This window comes from Astyanax mexicanus, chromosome 2 (genome assembly GCF_023375975.1).
Source record: "Astyanax mexicanus isolate ESR-SI-001 chromosome 2, AstMex3_surface, whole genome shotgun sequence".
NCBI classification, from domain to species: domain Eukaryota; kingdom Metazoa; phylum Chordata; class Actinopteri; order Characiformes; family Acestrorhamphidae; genus Astyanax; species Astyanax mexicanus.
In genome coordinates, this window is record NC_064409.1 from 58,555,819 (window position 1) to 58,579,438 (window position 23,620).

The window sequence follows — 23,620 nt, forward strand, 5'->3', positions numbered from 1 at the left end:
CTTGAGTTAAAGTTGAGATATCCAGTAAAAGTCCTCCTATTACTTAAAACTGCAAATATATTGCCTTCAAATATTTGAAAGAAAAAGTATGATGATTTATCATGGCTCTAATATCCGATTATAGTTAATGTCCAAATGTCAATATATGGTCTGAAGTCTTAAAATGATCACAAACACAAAACACTGAAGTTTCTACTGTTTCTATTAGGTAACTTTTTGGGAACAAGCTAAGTTTCAGTTTGCTTAGAAAAAAATAAACTATATTTATATATATATATATATATATATATATATATATATATATATATATATATATATATATATATATATATATATATATATATATATGCTTGCACTGAGTAGCTGTATTTCTAGTAAAGTAAAAAGTGACCCAAAAGTCTTTGCTAGGATGGCAATATTAAAGGCATTGTTGTATAATTGAAGCTATGAGTGTCTTCAGTTTTGTTTTTTTCCTCCTCCAGGCAAGAGAAAGATGCGTCTTTATCAGTTCCTCTTGGAGCTACTAAGAGATGGGGATATGAAAGACTGTATTTGGTGGGTTGACCGAGAGCGAGGCACCTTTCAATTCTCCTCCAAGCACAAGGAGGCTCTAGCCAGCCGCTGGGGCCTGCAGAAAGGCAACAGGAAAAGAATGACCTATCAGAAGATGGCCAGGGCGCTGCGAAACTACGGCAAGACGGGAGAGGTAAAAAAAATCAAGAAGAAACTCACCTATCAGTTCAGCAATGAGGTGCTGCGGAGGGTGTCCGGAGAGAGGAAGTATCACTAAGAGATAGACGAGTACCACTGCTCTGGGCTGCTCCATGCCAGAACTTCAGCAGAACACAGAGGTTAACTTTCCTCAACTGCTCATCTCAGGGACTCTCGGGGACACACTAGATATTTTATAAAGGCATGGTATGAATTTCATGATTTTCCCCTCATATTTGCAAAGCTTAATCTTACACACAAATATTATGAGAAATGCCTGACAGTGCTATTTTTATGCAATGCTTCTACTCTCTATATAGCACTATATAAGTTTATCCTGTCTGGAAGAGAAATACTTTATTGGAGTATAGATTTTTTATTTTTTTACTTGTTGACAAATTATCAAATGCATCAGACACCCTTGGCCACATGACAGATTTTGTTTTTAAATTGAGAAGTTGTAAATACATAATTTGTAGCAAAAATAAAACTATTTTTAGGAAAGCTTAAAGCACAGTTACTGTTGTAGTCTGGCTTTCATGACATAAAACATAGAAATCATGGTGGCTCATAGATACTGATTTGCAAAGTTATTAGAAACTTAAATATTCAAGATTTATAAATTCTTAGACTTGTCAAAGCTACAACTATAAATATACTAACATTCCTCAAACACTGTCTAATAAAAGCAAGGTTCTACAAGTAAAAGAAAAATATAAATTTTACCTAATCACAAAATTTAAAATTATGCTAAAGAAAAGCTTTGTTTGGAGGAGAAATGGACTGCATGACAGAAAAAGAAAACGTTGCCGGTAAACTGTGAATCTTGGGGGTGGATATCATGCTTTACTGCTGTGCCCCCAAAATTGCGCAGGTGGAAGAAAAAATTAATTACAAAAATTCTAAATCATACATCAGAATACACATTGGACTAACTATTAACTATTATCGCAAAAATAGTGAAATATTGTGATATTATGCAGCATCAACCTCCTGCTTAATGCTACAAAAAATCTGTTACAAAGTTTTTGTTTTTTTTTGGCCTAGGGTGCCCATGTTTCCTTATGAGTGTATATATGTGATATTTGTGATCATCATGACCTTGAGGGCAAAACCTTGCTAGAATATTTGAAAGTGGGTTAATGTCCTCTGGATTAGAAAACTAGTTGTCTGCTGCCCCCTATATGTTAAAAACTGAAACTGCACAAACAGTGCCATACATGATCACCCTAGTTAAGCTCCAACATATTATTAACATTGTGGAGAAAAAAAAGAGAAGACAAAAGAAAAACAAATATTTAAACGAATATACAATTTTTTTTAAATTTTGTAATATCTGGAAGTTTCTTATTTATCAGTGTAGTTACATAATATTTGTTTCTTTAGTCTGTTAATGCTAATGCTAAATGAATGTGACCGTCAAGTTAAACATTCAGATCATTTAGCTATAATATATCAAAACATTTACATAAAAAAATTCGATAAAAAATATTAAGTTTACCATAAAGAGCTTAACAATTCTTTACTGGTGTTTTATTGCAAATCTAACCAAAATATGTGTTTTATGTATTTTTATGTCCTAGGTTAGCACTGTCATCAAGGTCCAGTTAATAGCAATATTTTAAAATATATTTTAAGCATTTAAACACCATAAAAACAAATAGAAGTGCTACTAAACTGTATAATATTACTGCTTTTACTACTGTATATGTGCAGCAGGTTCTTGCTTGGTGAGGCTCTCTGGTTATTTGCCTTTCCCATGCTATGATGTGTTAAAGTGTACTGCAGTGGTTTGCACATTGACTAATTTGTTTGTTTGTTTTTGCTAGGCAGGAGGGGAAGTGAGTTCTCAAAGGGTACAGTTCTGACATTTTAAAATTTAGATCTCTAATAGATTTTTTTTACATTCCCACATCTACACTATAGCTCCGGAAAAAAATAAGAGACCACTTCAGTTTCTCTGATTTTGCTATGTATATGTTTGAGTAAAATGAACATTGTTGTTTTATTCTATAAACTACGGACATTTCTCCCAAATTTCAAATAAACATATTGTCATTTTGAGTTCTGATTTATTTGCAGAACATGAGAAATGGCTGAAATAACAAAAAAGATGCAGAGCTGTCAAACCTCAAATAATGCAAAAAAAACCAAGTTCATATTCATAAAGTTTTAAGAGTTTAGAAATCAATATTTGGTGGAATAACCCTGATTTTTTGTCAGTTTTGATGCATCTTGATATGTTCTCCTCCACCAGTCTTACACACTGCTTTTGGATAACTCCTGGTTCAAATATTCAAGCAGTTCAGCTTGGTGATCATCCATCTTCCTCTCGATTATTTTCCAGAGGTTTTCAATTTGGTGAAATCAAGGAAACAAATTATTTTTAAGTAGTCTCTCCAGAGCTGTATATGGCAAAAGTAACCACTCGCCATATTTTTGGTGATGTGAGGCTTGGATAAAGTTGCTCGGCCAATAAAACCCAGTCTATGAAGCTCTCTGTGCTCTACTGTTCTTGAGCTGATCTGAAGGCCACATGAATTCTGGAGGTCTGTAATGATTGACTCAGATTAAAGTCGGTGACCTCTGTACATTATGTGCCTCAGCCTCTGCTGACCCCTCTTGTCATTTTACGTGGCTTACATCTTCATCGCTGAGTTGCTTAATGTTTGTGAACAAATACTTTTGGCAATATAGTGTATATAAATAAAAATGCTTCTAGGGTGAACCAACAATAATTATTCAATAACATCATTTAAACAACCCTTTAAAACAAGTATGATATAGTTCATGACAAAAAAAAACATTACAGTGACATATCTTTTTTTTATTAAAGTTTTAAACAATGACAACTATAAATCTTTGAGATACCAGACTTAATGGCTTTTGTGGTTGTTTGTTTGACGTTTGAAATGGGAAAAGGGGGACCTGATTCACAAAAAAATAATAAACAAAACAATAAAACGAGCAAGTTGAAAGTTAAACTGGTGTGATCCTGATTAAAACACACTTTTATCACTGTGTCATATAATACAGTGTACTCGGTGTGTGTGCGCTGTGTATGTGCAGGTTTTATTTCTAGAGAACAAGAAGTACTGGGACTTACTAACCCTTATAATCTACTACACTCCAGCGAGCCTGAGGTTTGGGACAAACAGTACATCTATTATGATGACAAGGTGGACAAAAGCCAACGGTTGTGTAACACATTTGACAGAAAGGCTAGAAGGGCTTCAAAATCACCATCATTTCTATCTGCTTTCTTGGTTAAATTATAGGTAGTTTAAAAATAATTGTTCTACAAGACTAGAGCAGCTTCACATTTACATAGCATCTGTAGAAATCAATACCATCGTTAAAACAGACAGGATGGGAAAACAGGACCGCCATTATCCCAGTTTGGAATACTATTACTGAGATGAGAAAAAGAAGAAGTTGCACCAAAAAATAATAAAATTCAACATTCCCAGTCTTATGCCTTGAAGTGTATATAATCTGATCCCGCTGAAGGCAAACGTTTCGGCAAATTTTCCCTCCACTGTGCACTCACAAAAAATCTTCCTCACAAAAAAGTCACTCACAAAAATCTTATTATGAACAATATATAACTGTCTTTAGATTTATATATATGTATATATATAAAAAATGTTGACAATCTCTAACATTTGCAGATAAACCTTCCAGCCCAATGCATTAGGGTGTCTAGTGTTGTTCTGTACAGGATTTTCTTTTTACAGGTTATAGGAAAGATTTGGACCAGAAGGTGATTAAAAAATCTACTGCTCTCGGTCCTTATGATTTTTACATATTTTAACAATTAAACATCCCCATATTATATCTAGATGTCTAGGTGAGGTCCCCTCTCCCAGCCCTGGACAAGTGAAAGTTGCTTCTTGTGTTCAGTGACTGTGTTCCAGAGCCTGGAAAGATCCTGAATGATACACTGCTGGATTCTCAGTTGTTGGCAACATCTGCCTGTCTCGGCCAGTTCTCCTCCTCGATGCCGGAGTCGTACTCCTCGTCTGTGTTCTCCTTAGCTGGAGCCCTGCATATTCCAATACAAACACAGACACACACACACACACATTGTAGTTTTAAGATACATGATATTCTGTCGGTGCGCTTTAAAACAAAAAAGTTAATTTAGATTTTTGTGGCAATGCCACAGAAAAAACATCTTCCACCACAAAAAAGCTGGTTTAATAGTAATTTACCAGTGTTAAATGTCTCTATGTCTAATTATTTTTTTAAACATGTGAATGAAGCAATGATACAATGGAACTTGTAGTCGACAAATTTAATTAATTGACATTGTTGATTATATTTACCCAGGGGAAAACTTAAAATATGCTAATATTTGCAGAGGTAAGCATAACTATTAAAGTAGACACAGGAGATGAAAATGGACAGAGAAAATATTTATTTTAAAAATGGGTTTTGCAACTGAAACCTATGGGGATGAGTGGGGTTAAACATCATTCTACAAACAGCAAGAAGGCTAGACCTGTGGTGGCTTCACTTTTGAGAGACGCTGCACTGTTGCTTTTTTATCATTATCATTGGCTAAATAAAAAGATAAACTGAGCTATAAAAAATGAAAAGAAATAGCTGGTATATAGCCAGTGTGAATTGGACTCGCAGTCTCTTTTGCTTTACATATGTTGTGCTTACGTGTCGCTGACGCGTCACATCTGGTGTGAATGCAGGGTAACACTGTTTATTATATGTAATAAAAAAGGAACTTAATACAACACTGTGCAAAACAAATAAAATGACGGTAAAATTAGGTACTCTGGCTTTACCTCATGTAACGTGGTTCACTCTTGCCCATGACCACTTCTTTATTCAGTTCCACAGCCATGATGTCTGAGTGTGGCACCTCGAACATGGGCTCCAGCAGCAGCTTCTCCTGAAGAAAAGAACACAGCACAGCCGTCAGGCTTTACTACTCTAGGCTATTAAAAACTGAGGTAAAGAGAGAGAGAGAGTGCACTGTTGTTTACCATGATAGATCTGAGGCCTCGGGCTCCAGTCTTCCTCTCGAGAGCTAGTCTGGCAATGGCTCTCAGTGCATCAGGAGTCACATTCAGCTCACACTGAAACACACAGGACTCTTATCAGTCAGAGCACACACACTTCACTATCTATTATCTCGCTTTTTGAAGAGAGCTTAGATGTAAACACCTAAGTATGCAAACATGCAGTCATGTGAACAAATAAGAACAAATGTGGACCTTTTTTGACATCTGACATCTTGATTTTAACAATAATTAGCGAAGGAGGTAACATAAATACAGCTAATAGAAGTCTTAAATTTCAAATTATGTTGTAATTAAGAGCAATTGCAGCTTAATACAGTTTAAAATACCAATCATTAGAACCCAGTGCAATACATCAGCTGCAGACCGACACATATAAAAAAATAGAGAGCCAGACTTAAATTAAGTCTCTTAAAGTTTTCTTTCAAAACATGTCTTGAGTAGAAATTGACGTGTTCTTTGAGCACCACACTTAAGTGGAAGCACTAAAGTCTGGAACATTTTTTGTGCTGCACATGGTTTATTCGAAAATTTACGACTTAACCAATAGTTTGTAAATCATACTGCAGGCAGGCAGCAGAGTGAAAGGCAGAATGGAAGCAGCGTGGTTATTATAAGGCAGCTTGATCACTTAATTTAATCAAAAATGAGAAAGCTTCATCAAAAAAAAAAAGAAAACCAGAAAAAAACAGTACAGATACAGCCTTTTAGTACTTAAGTAAAAAGTAATGATGTAGTTCTACTTTGTTACTATACATTTCTGTCACATGGTTAGATAATATTTTGGAGGAGCCTGTTTAATTTAAACCTCTTATAGTTATGCCCTACTCACACACATCAAATATAAAAAAAAATTAAAAAAAAATCTCACGTTTTTGTAAATATTTTCATCCGGAAAAAATCGTTGCACAACCATGTAAGCCCTGTTGGGCGATAGTATCAACACACCATGAAACAAGAGAAAATAAGGCTTAATCCCAAATTACACACTATGCTTGCATTATGACATTGTGTTCTCATAAAGCTCTTTTCCACTCAAGAGCATTTCCCACATTTTCAGTGAAAAGAAACAGTGTTTTCATGTGGATGGGGCCTCAGTTTGATTTGTATTTGTTTGTTGAAGTGATGGAATTTTCATATTACATGTGATTACATTTTACAAATATTTTTTAAATACATTTCTTACAACTAAGTTGCATTTGTTTAGTTATATTTCCTCTATTGCTTAATACTCTTAAAAAGATTTACGAATCTTAAAAGGGTTTTCATAGGGCATCCTATTTTTTTACATGACTTACTGCTAAGCAAAATACATTTTTTGATTTATCACAATTTACAAATGCAAAACATGCTGCTTTGTAGTGTTTTATGAGCAGGTATGTAAAGTGAGTTAAAAATGGGATATCCCAAACCAAATTTCTGTTCTTTTATACTCAGCATCCACAGAGCATGGCACTTGGAAAAGATTGGTTTTTTTTTGGTCTCCTAAATAAATATTTACCTTGTCCATGCTGAAGAGGGCCTGGTACTGTGGAACCACAGCGTTGCGAGGCTCTGTGAGAATACGAACCAGTGTCTCTTCATCAAGGCTGTGCAGAGGCACCACCACAGGCAGTCTTCCCACAAACTCAGGAATCATCCCGAACTCGATGAGATCCCGCGCCTCTACGTGCCTTAAGAGTCTGTCCTTCTCCTCAATCTCAGCCACTGCATCCACCTCACTCCCAGAACTGTTGGCCAGATCTGCTGCTGCAGCTGCTCTGCGCCCTTTTCCCAGGTTCGAGGGTGTGCCAAAACCGAGGTACTGCAGCAGACAAGGATTCAGAGTCAGTCATGATGTTTAGTCTTCGTGTTTTAAGATGTCTGTATATGGTCACTGTCACTCAAAAACCTTGTGGCCCTATTTTTGGCAATTTTTACTTATTAACTGGCAGTTTTGTTTTTACATTGTATCAAAATGGCCCGAGAAAAAAAAATAATATTTTTTTTATTTGCTTAATGAAAGTTATGTTTTATTCCTTCTGCTGAAGGTGGTCAATTTAAAGATACACATTTTAGCTTGACAATGACATTATATTAACAGAACAATTAAACACAATTTTAAATGGATCATAAATGCCTCCCTCACCTTCTCATTCTTCCTGCGGCTAATGATTCGATCCAATCCGTTGAAAGCGCCTGATGCCACAAACAGGATGTTGGTTGTGTCAACTTGCACGGTTTCTCCTCGCAACTTTCTGCTGTTCTTTTCTGGAACGTTCACAATTGTTCCCTCCAGGAGCTTCAACAAACCCTGAGCAGAGAGACATCACAATAAACATCATTATATAAAATAAAGAAAAAACAACAGAAGAATATTTAATTATGTGTTCATCTATCAGTTTTGACACAATAAAAGCTAAAAGATGACGTGTCTTTGGATTAGAGACCGTAGAATACCAAAACAGTATTATTGTCCATTGTTTAATGTTCTTACACAGCTTTCAGCTTCATCTTTAATGAGATTGTACTGACACTGTTGCCAGTTGCCTGCTGATCATCCCACTCAACTTCAGACACACTTTAGGTTAGTTTTCTTAAACTGATTTTGTGAGCTTTGCTGTCTTATAACATCTGTGGAAAAATAAAGCCAATCTCTGAGGAATTTATTACATTAGGAAGACAATATTCAATTCACAGCCATTAGCCTCTCCTAGACCCGACTAAAAGCCTTTTATACACAACAGCAACCCTGGAGTACCATAAGTGCGCTGCACTTTATGGTCAGATTAGTATCAAACAGTTTCTGGAACTTGTTATGAATGCTTACATCATACATCTATTCTTCTACACAGATTTCAAAACTACATTTACATTGACTCAACAAACATCATGGGACAGGAACCAGTACTGCTTCATATTACTTTTTTGGGTCCTGTAGGATATATGTTTGGGGCCTCCTATTCAATATGTGACTGGAAGCATTGACAATTCTAGCCAGATACTGTGATTTACAATCCTCATCACCCACTGCGCTGTCCACGGTGGTAATGGTAATGCCTTCTATGATGTGTCTACTACCAGTGCACTGGTGGCTTTGAAGATGGAGGCATGTTAAACGCATGAACATATGGCGCTCATTATTAAACCTCGCTCAATTTCTGGCAAAATTCCCTTGCCATGAGCACGCTGACCAGTGCTCACTTATTAGATAACACTTACTGCTGTCCACTAAGCATTTATGGGCATTCCTAAGCCCTCCCCTGAGGTAATTTTCATACTCATATCCCATGATTTTGTTACGTCAGTAAATAACATTATTGGATGAATAAAAATGAATTGTGCTCCTAGACATACAATGGGGCTCTAATTCACAATAGGTCTTATTTAGCACCTGAAAGAAGACTTTTATTCTTAAAATGCACTGTCACATTTTTTTTTTCAATGTTTTCTGTTGTTGTTCAGTTTACAAGAACAATGGGATCAAATCTCTGTATGATTGAGCTGTGAACAATTGTCCACATTAAAAACATAACTAATCTGAAATAGCCATTTTGTTTTTCAAGTTCAAATTTATGTTACGGGTTAAATTGACCCGTCTTGAAGTTTGAAGATCTAGAAAAAATAGTTAAAGTATTTTTTCAGTATGAAACATCTTCTGCTTGCCTTAATTAGTGTAATCAACATATAATATGAAAGTAAGTAATAAGAAGTAAAAAAAATAAGTAATAAGGTAGGGAAACCTTTAAAAAAATATATTGAAAATGTATATATATATTTTTTAAACGAGTGAATTATCCTAACTGAACTATTACCTGTTAGAGGTAAGGAACACTATTGCACTAAATATTAATTATATTGATAATAATTAGCAATGGAGTTAGAAATGAAATATTAACACTGCTTGTTAGGATTTTTCTTTTTTTTTCAGATATCTTTTGGATAATTAAACATGCGAAGGGTCAATATGAACCGGGAACACCACTGCTAGTTCTGACAAATAAACATAATTGGAGGGTTAAGACAATTCTTAGGAAGATAGGAAGACAAGTAAATTATAAATATTTTACCAAACTACATCATAACTCCCATTATATTCTGTTATATCTATTGTTTGACTTTTTTTTTTGTAGAAACTCATTCCACATTCTAAATTCAAGCTACATCCTTGTTATGTCTGCAACCTTCCAATCCACCCAAGTATAAATCAGGTCAGTAGGGCAGAGGCCCAGATGGGTACATGGCAGTGAAGCGATTACATAACGGCTGTGATGAAGCTGCTTTATATCCACACCTGCTGGACGCCTTCTCCTCCCACATCTCTGAGCTGATGGATTCCTGGAACACTCCCAATCTTATCCACCTCATCCAGAAACACTATTCCTGTGGAGACAGTGTACAAGAGAGAACCATTGGTTGTTGGTCTGAACTCTATATTCCAACAGAGGGCTCATAGAACCTGCGTCATACCGGCTCAAGTTTCTTATCTCATAGATAAGGAGTAAAGGGATTGCACTGGGTATGACACAGTAGTCCTACATACAATATGTAGTCATGACATATTGAATACAATAATATTGTTAGAATTCTTGAAGCAATAAAAAAAATTATATCATAATAAAAGCAACATTCTTTCTGTTTTGTATCTGTTTTGCTATTTAATTAGACGTTTTAAGTGTCATTTGTATAATTGTTTTTGATACATTACATTTAAATGTTTTATTATTATTGTTATTTTATGCAAACCTTGGTTAGTTAATGTTTACAAAATAGACAAAATATTTTTAGATTTTCCAGTTTCTGTTGAATCTTAGAAGCTGTTACACTAAACAAAATCTAAACATCTATTTTATTGAAGTAGTCTATTCTTGAAATTAATTCAATATTTTTCAGTGTTTCGAATAGTGTTCTGCCAAAAATACTTATTATTTTAGGGTAATTTTCCTCACTCCTGATACAGAATGAAACTATAGCACGTAGGAAGTAGAACAGAAAAGTTCTACTTAGAGCAATTCATTTAGAGCAATTAAAGAAATAAATGCTTAAATATTATTATTATTAAACTATCTTAGTTTTCTTACTGTAAGCATGTATCGAATGCATTTTTTAAAGCATTCTGCTACTCGTTGTTGTTTGACTTGTTTTCACAAATCATCAAAAAAGAAATCTGCATTCTAATCAATAGTGAAAGCCCTGTTTTCACACATCTAACATATTTCAGTCTTACGAAAGCACAAGCAGACACAGCAAACATGTACGTCAGTATCAACACTCCACAGAGCTGACCCTTGTGTTAGAGTATATGCAGTCAAATATTAATGACTGTTCTGGTAATGCTGAACTGCAGTAGGGTGTTGCTTATAAACACAAGCTATTTCTGCTTACTGTTGAGATATATGAGACATAGTAATTGTACAACAATGTTTATTTAACACATACAGAAATATAAGGCCTTTGCTCCCTCCACAAAAATACTGACCTTGCTGGGCTTTCTCCACTGAATAATTTGCATCTTGTAGCAGTTTAGCTATGACTGACTCAATATCCTCACCCACATAACCAGCCTGAGTCAGGGTGGTACAGTCACAGATGGCAAAAGGAACATCCAGGCACCGAGCCAGGGTCTGTGCCAACAGGGTTTTACCTGCAGAGCAAAACATCAGTAAAATGATATAGAAAAATAAATATTATGTAAACACCTACACACACTATGTCCAAATGTTTGCAGATTTGCAACACATGATGACCACATTTAGCTAATTTAAGGCTATGTACACATTACCAGGTTGAAGTGACTCAAATCTGATTTTTTTTGTGCAATGTGGCTCAGATCAGATTTTTTCATGGCTGCCAATTCAAATCAGATCTGAGCCACTTCCATATGTGGTCCTAAATTGGATAAGTGTCCGATTTATGGACATGCAACATGAATCTAAACAGTCAAATTAAAATTCATGCGTCTTTTTGCTTTTACCCATGTGCTACGTGCTTCTCTTTCTTGGTGCAGCTGTGCAGCTATAGCTGCAAAAACAGCAAAAGCAAGCTGCCTAGCCTTTTTCTCCTCCTTGACCTGAACATGTACTTCAGACCAGCTGTTTGCTCTCCACTCCAGCAAAAGATGCTCCACATATGAGCTGCTAACTCATCCATTTCCCTTTATAAAACTACGAGTTGCCTCTCAAATATGAGTTTTTTGTTGTTGGTGAAGAAGGCTAAGTTAATTCACGTGTGCATGTGATGCGTTTCAGTGACAGATTTGTTCACATTACACACAGATACAGGGACACTTACACTTGTGAATGTGAACCGTCAAGATAGCCAAATCCGATCTGAGCAAAAAATTGGATTCAAGCAACGTGGCCTAAATGTGCTCTGTCTCTACTGTGGGCACAGATGTACAAATGCACATAGACAGCTTGTCTATACCCTATAGTGAATACTGGCAATAGAACAGGACTCTACGGAAAAGATAAACATAAACCTAATGGCACCATATCCAATGCCAGGTGTGTGATAGAGGCATAACTGTGTTTGTTTGGAATGATGGTGCTCTCATCCGATATGTTTGTGATGATTTGGGAAGTTGGGGAGGTGGGGTGGTGATCATCCAACATCCTGACATCACTAACGTTCTTGTTACTTAATGCAATCAAATTTTCGCAGCAATGTTCCACAGTCTAGTTCTAGTTAAGTTACTCCAACTTTTTTTTTTTTATTTCTTTACATTTTTTAAACAATAAATGAGTAGGTGTACCAATATATTTGTCCATATAGTGTGTTTGTATATAACATTTTATCAAATGTCCCATATTAAGCTGAATCTTGTCCAAAATTCTAGCAGAATTCTGTCTGGATCTTTCACCATTGTCTATGGAGCTACAGGTACTTTTTAAAGAAAATGCTAATTACACACCAGATCCTGTAGGGCCCAGCAACACAATGTTGCTCTTCTCCAATTTGATATCAGCATGAGTTGATTCCAGCACCTCTCCTCCCCTTTTCTCCTGTGGAGCTTGCTGAGCGGCCTGTTGCTGAACAGAAGCTCCAAGAGCATTGCCATGTGGACTGATCCCAGCAATCTGAAGCAACTCTGTTGGAAAAAGAAAAACAAAACAAAACAAAACTTAAGATTTTTCTGTAATACAAAATACGTGAGGTAAGACATTTTTAAAGAAACAATGGTCACTGTTTTATGGCTTAATCGCAATAATGACTGTGATTGAGCTTGACAATTATTGGCAAATAATTAGGAAAATAAATGTTCAACAATATACAATATACAGCTCTGCAAAAAACTAAGAAACCACTTCAGTTTCTGAATAAGTTTCTCTGATTTTGATATATGTTTAAGTAAAATGAACATTGTTGTTTTATTCTATAAACTACTGACATAATTTTCCCAAATTCCAAATAAAAATATTGTAATTTAAAGCATTTATTTGCAAAAAATGAGAAATGGCTGAAATAAGAAAAAATATGCAGATCTTTCAGACCTCAAATAATGCAAAGAAAACAAGTTCATATTTATAAAGTTTTAGGAAATCAATATTTGGAGGAATAACCCTGTTTTGTAATAACAGTTTTCAGGCATCTTGGTATGTTCTCCTCCACTAGTTATACACACTGCTTTTGGATAACTTTATGCCACTCCTGGTGCAAACATTTAAGCGGTTCAGCTTGGTTTGATGGCTTGTGACCATACATCTTGATCTTAAATACATTGCAAAGGTTTTCAATTAGGTAAAATCAAAAAGCTGCATATTGTTTCTGTAGCAACACTTATTATTATTATATTAACATTATATTAATATACTTTCCTACTAGGAAGGTGCTATATATAAGAACAAGTATATCATTTATGAACAAGCCTGACTCACTAAGTTTAACAGGCAAACAGTCAAGGACACTCAAATTATGTCATTAGTGCGCTCCAGTTTCCATGACCTGTACTCCACAGGTCAGTGTAAATCTCCTGCCGACCCAGGTCCTATAAATAAAATCATCTAGCAGAGCTGTGGTGCAGAGTTACTGACTGCAGAAATGATGTGTAAACTGGGTCACTAGGATATTTTATCCCTCTGTGCAGAGGTCAACAATACACCCACACACTCGTACATACTATTAAGCAATAGCAGCAAACAAGTAACAAGTATAGATGAATGAAATTGCACATACACCCAAAATATAAAACATATCATTTTATACTACAGTCTCAGTGTATCTGTAAATGTTTAATTGTTATAACAAAAAACACAACAGAAGGAAAAAGGTATAAACCAGTGAGTAAATGGGGATCTTACTAGTAAATCTGTATTCATCTTCTCGTCTTCTGATCTCTAGCTCTACAGAGAGAGAAATAGAAATGTTTTTTTACTGAGAATGTTATAACTGCTAGAAAGAAGGTCATGTGACACTGTAGGAGGGCAAATGTAAGCATGTAAGGAATGTACTGAGAGTACACAGAACTGTAAAACCCTGAACCTCAAACAGTAAAATCCTGTATAACCAAAACAGGAATTGAAAGCCTGACTATAGTTTTTACAATTTTGCCAAATTTTAGTTACATATACCTAGCCCGTATTAAAAACCAATTTCGATTCAAAGTAAAATTGATGTGCACAAAAAATATTTTTAATATTAGAGATCAATGCTGCTTGAATGTATTAGTGATCAAAAAATATTATGTGAATTCAACATACGTTTGCTATCTGGTAGTTACAATTTCTTAAGCAAACTAACTGCTAAACAACCATCTACAATCCCTTCAGATACCTGCCAACACCAAACCCACAACCACCTACAACCCCTTCAGTTAGCTATCAACAAACATCAAACCCACAACCATCTACAATCACTTCAGTTAGCTATCAGCAAACACCAAACCCCCAACCATTACATTACATTACATTACATTACATTTGGCAGACGCTTTTGTCCAAAGCGACTTACAATATTGAAGTGCAAATAATAGAAGAGGTTAAGTACAAAAATAATAGAAGTTAAAAATAAAGCATCTATAGATAGGGCCTTAAGGAGGTCAGAGGGAAATAATGGGATAGAGGAGTAGAGAAGAGGAAGAAGGAGATGAGGTTAGAATTAGTTAGTGTGTTAGAGGTGTTAGGAGAGTAAGTGCTCTTTGAAGAGCTCTGTCTTCAGGAGTTTCTAAAAGATAGCGAGAGATTCTCCTGATCTGGTAGTGGAAGGTAGTTTGTTCCACCATTGGGGAACTCTGTATGAGAACAGTCTGGATTGCTTTGTGTGAATGTTTGGCAAAGCGAGGCGACGTTCATTGGAGGAGCGCAGCGGCCGGGAGGTAGCGTAAGCCTTCAGGAGCGAGTGCAGGTAGAAAGGAGCCTGTACTGTCATCACCTTGTAGGCGATTGTAAGCACTTTGAATTTGATGCGAGCAGCAACCGGTAGCCAGTGGAGCTCAATGAGCAGCGGAGTGACATGTGCCCGTTTTGGTTGGTTGAAGACCAAACGTGCTGCCAACCACCTACAATCCCTTCAGTTAGATATCAGCAAACACCAAACCCACAACCATCAACAATCCCTTCAGTTAGATATCAGCAAACACCAAACCCACAACCATCTACAATCCCTTCAGTTAGCTATCAGCAAACACCAAACTCCTAACCACCTACAATCCCTTCAGTTACATATCAGCAAACACCAAACACACAACCATCTACAATCCCTTCAGTTAGATATCAACCAACACCAAACCCACAACCATCTACAATCCCTTCAGTTAGCTATCAGCCAGTACCAAACACACAACCATCTACAATCCCTTCAGTTAGCTATCAGCGAACACCAAACACACAACCATCTACAATCCCTTCAGTTAACTATCAACCAACACCAAACCCACAACCATCTACAATCCCTTTAGTTAGCTATCAGCCAACACCAAACACACAACCATCTACAATCCCTTCAGTTCGATATCAGCAAACACCAAACACACAACCATCTACAATCCCTTCAGTTAACTATCAACCAACACCAAACCCACAACCATCTACAATCCCTTCAGTTAGATATCAGCAAACACCAAACACACAACCATCTACAATCCCTTCAGTTAGCTATCAGCCAGTACCAAACACACAACCATCTACAATCCCTTTAGTTAACTATCAGCCAACACCAAACCCACAACCATCTACAATCCCTTCAGTTAGCTATCAGCGAACACCAAACCCACAACCATCTACAATCCCTTCAGTTAGATATCTGCAAACACCAAACCCACAACCATCTACAATCCCTTCAGTTAGCTATCAGCGAACACCAAACCCACAACCATCTACAATCCCTTCAGTTAGCTATCAGCGAACACCAAACCCACAACCATCTACAATCCCTTCAGTTAGCTATCAGCGAACACCAAACCCACAACCATCTACAATCCCTTCAGTTAGATATCTGCAAACACCAAACACACAACCATTTACAATCCCTTCAGTTAGCTATCAGCAAACACCAAACACACATCCATCTACAATCCCTTCAGTTGGCTATCTGCAAACACCAAATCCACAACCATCTATAATCCATACAGTTAACTATTAGCCAACACCAAACACACAACCATCTACAATCCCTTCAGTTAACTATCAGCCAACACCAAACCCACAACCATCTACAATCCCTTCAGTTAGCTATCAGCGAACACCAAACCCACAACCATCTACAATCCCTTCAGTTAGCTATCAGCGAACACCAAACACACAACCATCTACAATCCCTTCAGTTAGCTATCAGCGAACACCAAACACACAAACATCTACAATCCCTTCAGTTAGCTATCAGCCAACACCAAACCCACAACCATCTACAATCCCTTCAGTTAGCTATCAGCCAACACCAAACCCACAACCATCTACAATCCCTTCAGTTAGATATCTGCAAACACCAAACACACAACCATCTACAATCCCTTCAGTTAGCTATCAGCAAACACCAAACCCACAACCATCTATAATCCATACAGTTAACTATTATCCAACACCAAACACACAACCATCTACAATCCCTTCAGTTAGATATCAACCAACACCAAACCCACAACCATCTACAATCCCTTTAGTTAGCTATCAGCCAGTACCAAACACACAACCATCTACAATCCCTTCAGTTAACTATCAGCCAACACCAAACACACAACCATCTACAATCCCTTCAGTTAGCTATCAGCCAACACCAAACACACAACCATCTACAATCCCTTCAGTTAGATATCTGCAAACACCAAACACACAACCATCTACAATCCCTTCAGTTAGCTATCAGCCAACACCAAACCCACAACCATCTACAATCCCTTGAGTTAGATATCTGCAAACACCAAACACACAATCATCTACAATCCCTTCAGTTAGCTATCAGCAAACACCAAACACACAACCATCTATAATCCATACAGTTAACTATTATCCAACACCAAACACACAACCATCTACAATCCCTTCAGTTAACTATCAGCCAACACCAAACCCACAACCATCTACAATCCCTTCAGTTAGCTATCAGCGAACACCAAACCCACAACCATCTACAATCCCTTCATTTAGATATCAGCCAACACCAAACACACAACCATCTGCAATCCCTTCAGTTAGCTATCAGCGAACACCAAACACACAACCATCTACAATCCCTTCAGTTAGATATCTGCAAACACCAAACACACAACCATCTACAATCCCTTCATTTAGATATCAGCCAACACCAAACACACAACCATCTGCAATCCCTTCAGTTAGCTATCAGCGAACACCAAACACACAACCATCTACAATCCCTTCAGTTAGATATCTGCAAACACCAAACACACAACCATCTACAATCCCTTCAGTTCGATATCAGCGAACACCAAACACACAACCATCTACAATCCCTTCAGTTCGATATCAGCAAACACCAAACACACAGCCATCTACAATCCCTTCAGTTAACTATCAACCAACACCAAACCCACAACCATCTACAATCCCTTTAGTTAGCTATCAGCCAGTACCAAACACACAAACATCTACAATCCCTTCAGTTAACTATCAGCCAACACCAAACCCACAACCATCTACAATCCCTTCAGCTAGCTATCAGCGAACACCAAACCCACAACCATCTACAATCCCTTCAGTTAGCTATCAGCGAACACCAAACACACAACCATCTACAATCCCTTCAGTTAACTATCAGCCAACACCAAACCCACAACCATCTACAATCCCTTCAGTTAGCTATCAGCGAACACCAAACCCACAACCATCTACAATCCCTTCAGTTAGCTATCAGCGAACACCAAACACACAACCATCTACAATCCCTTCAGTTAGCTATCAGCGAACACCAAACACACAACCATCTACAATCCCTTCAGTTAGCTATCAGCGAACACCAAACACACAAACATCTACAATCCCTTCAGTTAGCTATCAGCCAACACCAAACCCACAACCATCTACAATCCCTTCAGTTAGCTATCAGCCAACACCAAACCCACAACCATCTACAATCCCTTCAGTTAGATATCTGCAAACACCAAACACACAACCATCTACAATCCCTTCAGTTAGCTATCAGCAAACACCAAACCCACAACCATCTATAATCCATACAGTTAACTATTATCCAACACCAAACACACAACCATCTACAATCCCTTCAGTTAGATATCAACCAACACCAAACCCACAACCATCTACAATCCCTTTAGTTAGCTATCAGCCAGTACCAAACACACAACCATCTACAATCCCTTCAGTTAACTATCAGCCAACACCAAACACACAACCATCTACAATCCCTTCAGTTAGCTATCAGCCAACACCAAACCCACAACCATCTACAATCCCTTCAGTTAGATATCTGCAAACACCAAACACACAACCATCTACAATCCCTTCAGTTAGCTATCAGCAAACACCAAACACACAACCATCTATAATCCATACAGTTAACTATTATCCAACACCAAACACACAACCATCTACAATCCCTTCAGTTAGATATCAACCAACACCAAACCCACAACCATCTACAATCCCTTTAGTTAGCTATCAGCCAGTACCAAACACACAACCATCTACAATCCCTTCAGTTAACTATCAGCCAACACCAAACCCACAACCATCTACAATCCCTTCAGTTAGCTATCAGCCAACACCAAACCCACAACCATCTACAATCCCTTCAGTTAGATATCTGCAAACACCAAACACACAACCATCTACAATCCCTTCAGTTCGATATCAGCGAACACCAAACACACAACCATCTACAATCCCTTCAGTTAACTATCAACCAACACCAAACCCACAACCATCTACAATCCCTTCAGTTAGCTATCAGCGAACACCAAACCCACAACCATCTACAATCCCTTCAGTTAGATATCTGCCAACACCAAACACACAACCATCTACAATCCCATCAGTTAGCCATCAGCGAACACCAAACCCACAACCATCTACAATCCCATCAGTTAGCTATCAGCGAACACCAAACACACAACCATCTACAATCCCTTCAGTTAGATATCTGCCAACACCAAACACACAACCATCTACAATCCCTTCAGTTAGATATCAGCGAACACCAAACACACAACCATCTACAACCTTCAGTTAACTATCAACAAACACCAAGCACACAACCATCTACAATCCATACAGTTAACTATCAGCCAACACCAAACAAACAACCATCTACAATCCCTTCAGTTAGATATCTGCCAACACCAAACACACAACCATCTACAATCCCTTCAGTTAGCGATCAGCGAACACCAAACACACAACCACCTACAATCCTTTCAGTTAGCCATCAGCCAGTACCAAACACAACCATCTACAATCCCTTCAGTTAGCTATCTGCAAACACCAAACACACAACCATCTACAGTCCCTTTAGTTAGCCATCAGCAAACACCAAACCCACAACCATCTACAACCCCTTCAGTTAGATATCAGCCAACACCAAACACACAACCATCTACAATCCCTTCAGTTAACTATCAGCGAACACCAAACCCACAACCATCTACAATCCCTTCAGTTAGATATCAGCCAACACCGAACCCACAACCGTCTACAATCCCTTCAGTTAGCTATCTGCCAACACCAAACCCACAACCATCTACAATCCCTTCAGTTACCCATCTGCCAACACCAAACACACAACCATCTACAATTCCTTCAGTTAGATATCAGCCAACACCAAACCCACAACCATCTACAATTCCTTCAGTTAGATATCAGCCAACACCAAACACACAACCATCTACAACCCCTTCAGTTAGATATCAGCCAACACCAAACACACAACCATCTACAATCCCTTCAGTTAGCTATCAGCCAACACCACACACACCACCATCTACAATCCCTTCAGTTACATATCAGCCAACACAAAACACACAACCATCTACAATCCCTTCAGTTAACTATCAACCAGTACCAAACACACAACCATTTACCCTCCCTTCAGTTAGTCATCAGCCAACGCCAAACACACATACCAGACACAGAAAGGACACAAAGAGGACAGCAACAATATCTTGTAAGGCTTGGAAATAATAAACAAATAATCATTACAAAAAAATAAAATAATCATTATAGTGTTCTTGGTACAGGGCTAAAACCATTGATGTGCTACATTATGCTACTTCTGTGAGTCGTCACAAAAATGAAAACAAGACAATAAAACAGAGCTCATCTTTTTTCACACATCACCTGCATGTTTTGTTTTGAAGCAAGATACCAGGGTTGTAAAAAAAAAATTATATAGTGGCCAAATATCATTTACACATTAAACAACAGAATAAAATACATAATACCCGCATGTTGGCACCTTTTTACTCAGTGTAAGTCTTTAAAAAGACCATGAAAGTCAAATGTGTTATGAAAAGCAGAATAAAACATTTATATGTAGTACTAACCTCGAGGAGTCAGAGAACTCTGCTTTTCTGCCTCCACCTGCTGTCTGCCTCCTGCTGGGAGGTTGTTGTAGATCCGTTTGTAATGATTGTACACTGCAACTGCCAACACTTTCTTTGCATATGACTGGCCAACTACGTATTTATCGAGGTAGGCATAGATCTGCAAGAGGTATAGATTAGATTTTACATTCACGTTACAGTCACATTGGACACATTTTGTGTAGTTTATAATAAATTAGCACAAAAATCATTCATAACATGCATACATGAATTCTTCAACAACAGTTGTAGTGCATCGTACCTTTTTAGGTGGCGGAGGAGGTTTTTGAGCAAATGCCAGTTTAACAGCCTCAGCAGCAGATTCTGCCTCCTTATTCAGACCCTTCTTAGAGTCAGTTTCAGAAAGCACCACGAAGAAGTGATGACACTTTTCACATTTCACAAAACGTGTCGATGCTAAAGTGGGAATAAATGTACACACACAATCACATATAAGACCACTGCACAGTGCGTTTTCATAAAACAATATTAAGTTTATTTCAAGACTTCAAGATTATAGAAAACATACTAGTATAAAATGCAGTATTTAGTTGAAAACGACTGAGTAAATATTCAACCTGAATAGATAACAGTACAGTAATAACACTTACACACAAATGTCTCCACATGTGTGCAGGGGTCTCCACATTTGGGGCAACGGAGCTGACTGCCTCCTTTTCCTGAGCCCCCCGAACCCATCGACCGCTTTCCAACCATTTCTGTCACACTCTTCTGCACAAACATAAACATTAATTGAAGATGACTGGGAATCCAAAACAAATACAGACATGTCAATATACGCAGAAGAGATAAATAATCAGGCCAGCTCTGGTCAATAATCATGCTCTTTTTTCTACTCATTGTTCAGTGAGGTAAAATTACCTTTCCTCCATCATTGGATCCACCAGTTGGTGTGCTGTCCTTTGAGGCAAAACACACCGCAGTCTCTGAAAACAATCGGACCTGTACTGTTGGAGGAAGATGAGCTTCACGGGACGCTGGTCTACTGAGGGCAAAAAACTGAATGCGCGAACTTGAAAAGCCTGCAACCACAAAACATGTAAAAATAAATATGTCTACGCCACACAAATTGTAAATGAAAAAACTACAGAGATCTTTCTATTACAATTATCGCAGCCACATTTGCTGCTTATGTGAATGGAAAGGTGAACCTGGTGTAGACTAGACTAGAACAAAACATAAACTAACTAAAAGATTAAACTTGAAATATGTGTTTAAGTTGTTGTTCTCACCTTTATGTGCAGAATTTAAAAGCACCCTCGCCGCAGACGAACAGGTACCGGACATCTTTACTGGGTTCTAGAGAAAACGTGGAAGAGATATAGGAAACATGACAACAGGAAAAGATTGGATTAATAAGAGATGAAATAAATACTAATAAATATAGATTACAATGACAACAATTTTCTTAGCAATAACAGTATTTAAAAAAATAGTAAACAACTAAAACTAAAATAATATGAACCACATCTGGTTCATAATAAAACATCTAACAAATAATAAATAAGGAATAAAACAAAAACTAGTTAATTAAAGTAAACAGGCTTGAGGGAGGTGGTTAGAAATTGGGGAAAAACTTAACAAGGGTCAAAAATAGCATGTCTTAAGACAGTTATAAACACTGCTATCTTACATAAGGAACATAAACTCACTTTCACAGTTTAAATCTGCACTCAAAACCCACTGACTTTTTAAAACTAGTTTTAAATCTTTATTTACTTTTTGTGTATTTTATTATTATTACTTTTTGCATTTTACACTCTTTGTATGTTGTCTTTGAGTGAAAGAAATGGGCCTTTGAAATAAAATGTATTATTTATTGCTGAACGGTTATGTCGCAGCTAAATATGAATTAAAAAATAGTACATTTTAATGCTTATGAAAGGTGTAAATAATAACGTATTGAATGGCAAATTAAAATAAATAAAAATGTATTGACTAGTGTCAACAATTCAAATAATAAATATGTAGTTATTAAAGAGTATTAGTTAAAAAGCTAGGTTACCTAGATAGCTAACGTTAGCTAGGTTAGCTTACATGGGTAACCGTTTTTCAAGCAATAATCCTACCAGAGATTCAGTAAAAACACTGGAGCCCTGACCAGCGCTAAGCTATCAACAACAACAACAACAACAGCAGCAGGAGTATAAAGGACACTGCTAACTCCAGCTCCTAATAAAACACTTGTCTAAACCCGTGACTAAAAAAAGTCACACAAAGCCAAACAAAGCGGCTGGCAGACGTTTAGGACAGCCTACCCCCGGGAAAGAACACGATGTCCGAGTTCACCCGCGCACACACACACAGATCGAGTCCTGACACTGACAGCTCCTCCAGAAGACCCTCTCCCCCGGCAGAGCTTTAGCTTTAGCGGTAGCGTTAGCTGCGGGGAGTCCGGCTCGGGACTGGCGGCGCTATCTGTGACTCTGCGGGGGAGACAGAGCTCATGCCCGGGGTAAAACACTCCTCGTACCGTGTGCGTGTTCCCCGAACAGCGCTGCCCTCAGCGGGAGCAGCTGGGCGAGCTGTAGGCTGTAAACAGGGCCGTTTAGAGCGGGGCTGAAACTGCTACTGCTGCTGTTGCTGCTGTGTCACGGAGAGATGATGATGATGATGATGATGACTGGGGTCTATTTACACAACTCTCTCCACCACACACTGCCTCCTTGCACCGCCACCTGCAGGAGCGGAGCCGTTCACTCACCTTCAGCATAGCTAAGTATTATTATTTAACTTGAACACCCATTTGTCTAACTTACTTTAAAAAACATACATATATTTATTAAGTGGCAGAACGTTTTCTCATTTCTGAGTGGAGAAGGGGCAGAATATTGTGTTTAATGGTACCAGTGTGCCGGAACAACCATCCCTGCTAAGCCCA

General features: G+C 37.6%; 2 protein-coding genes and 1 long non-coding RNA gene across 6 annotated transcripts in view; 1 reads left to right on the forward strand and 2 right to left on the reverse strand.

Annotated features, from left to right (window-relative positions):
* Positions 1-4,270, forward strand: part of spi1a (Spi-1 proto-oncogene a) — a 15,006-nt gene extending 10,736 nt beyond the window's left edge. For both annotated transcript variants that reach the window (XM_007228216.4, XM_007228217.4), the window contains one exon: positions 483-4,270. In XM_007228216.4, coding sequence (XP_007228278.2) covers positions 483-790 — 308 coding nt within the window. In that variant the 3' untranslated portion in view covers positions 791-4,270. The remainder of the gene's footprint in view (positions 1-482) is intronic.
* clpxb (caseinolytic mitochondrial matrix peptidase chaperone subunit Xb) lies at positions 3,518-23,359 on the reverse strand. 3 transcript variants are annotated; one of them, XM_049474646.1, is made up of 15 exons: positions 23,213-23,358; positions 21,972-22,038; positions 21,601-21,761; positions 21,330-21,450; positions 20,981-21,135; positions 20,680-20,839; positions 14,030-14,071; positions 12,643-12,819; positions 11,209-11,373; positions 10,024-10,112; positions 7,879-8,043; positions 7,252-7,554; positions 5,715-5,807; positions 5,514-5,620; positions 3,518-4,756 (listed from the first exon to the last, which is right to left on the reverse strand). In XM_049474646.1, exons 2-15 carry the CDS (start codon positions 22,024-22,026, stop codon positions 4,666-4,668), a joined length of 1,884 nt encoding a protein of 627 aa, XP_049330603.1. In that variant the 5' UTR covers positions 22,027-22,038; positions 23,213-23,358; the 3' UTR covers positions 3,518-4,665. The 3 variants fall into 3 exon arrangements, with proteins under 3 accessions (XP_049330603.1, XP_049330602.1, XP_015456738.3); XM_049474645.1 differs by having other exon boundaries at positions 22,998-23,358; XM_015601252.3 differs by lacking the exon at positions 14,030-14,071 and having other exon boundaries at positions 22,998-23,359.
* On the reverse strand, positions 15,091-20,659 carry LOC125799028 (uncharacterized). The gene is made up of 3 exons (XR_007437844.1): positions 19,361-20,659; positions 16,514-19,026; positions 15,091-15,361 (listed from the first exon to the last, which is right to left on the reverse strand). It is a non-coding gene; the product is annotated as an uncharacterized LOC125799028 (long non-coding RNA).
* Positions 23,360-23,620: the final 261 nt, after the last annotated feature.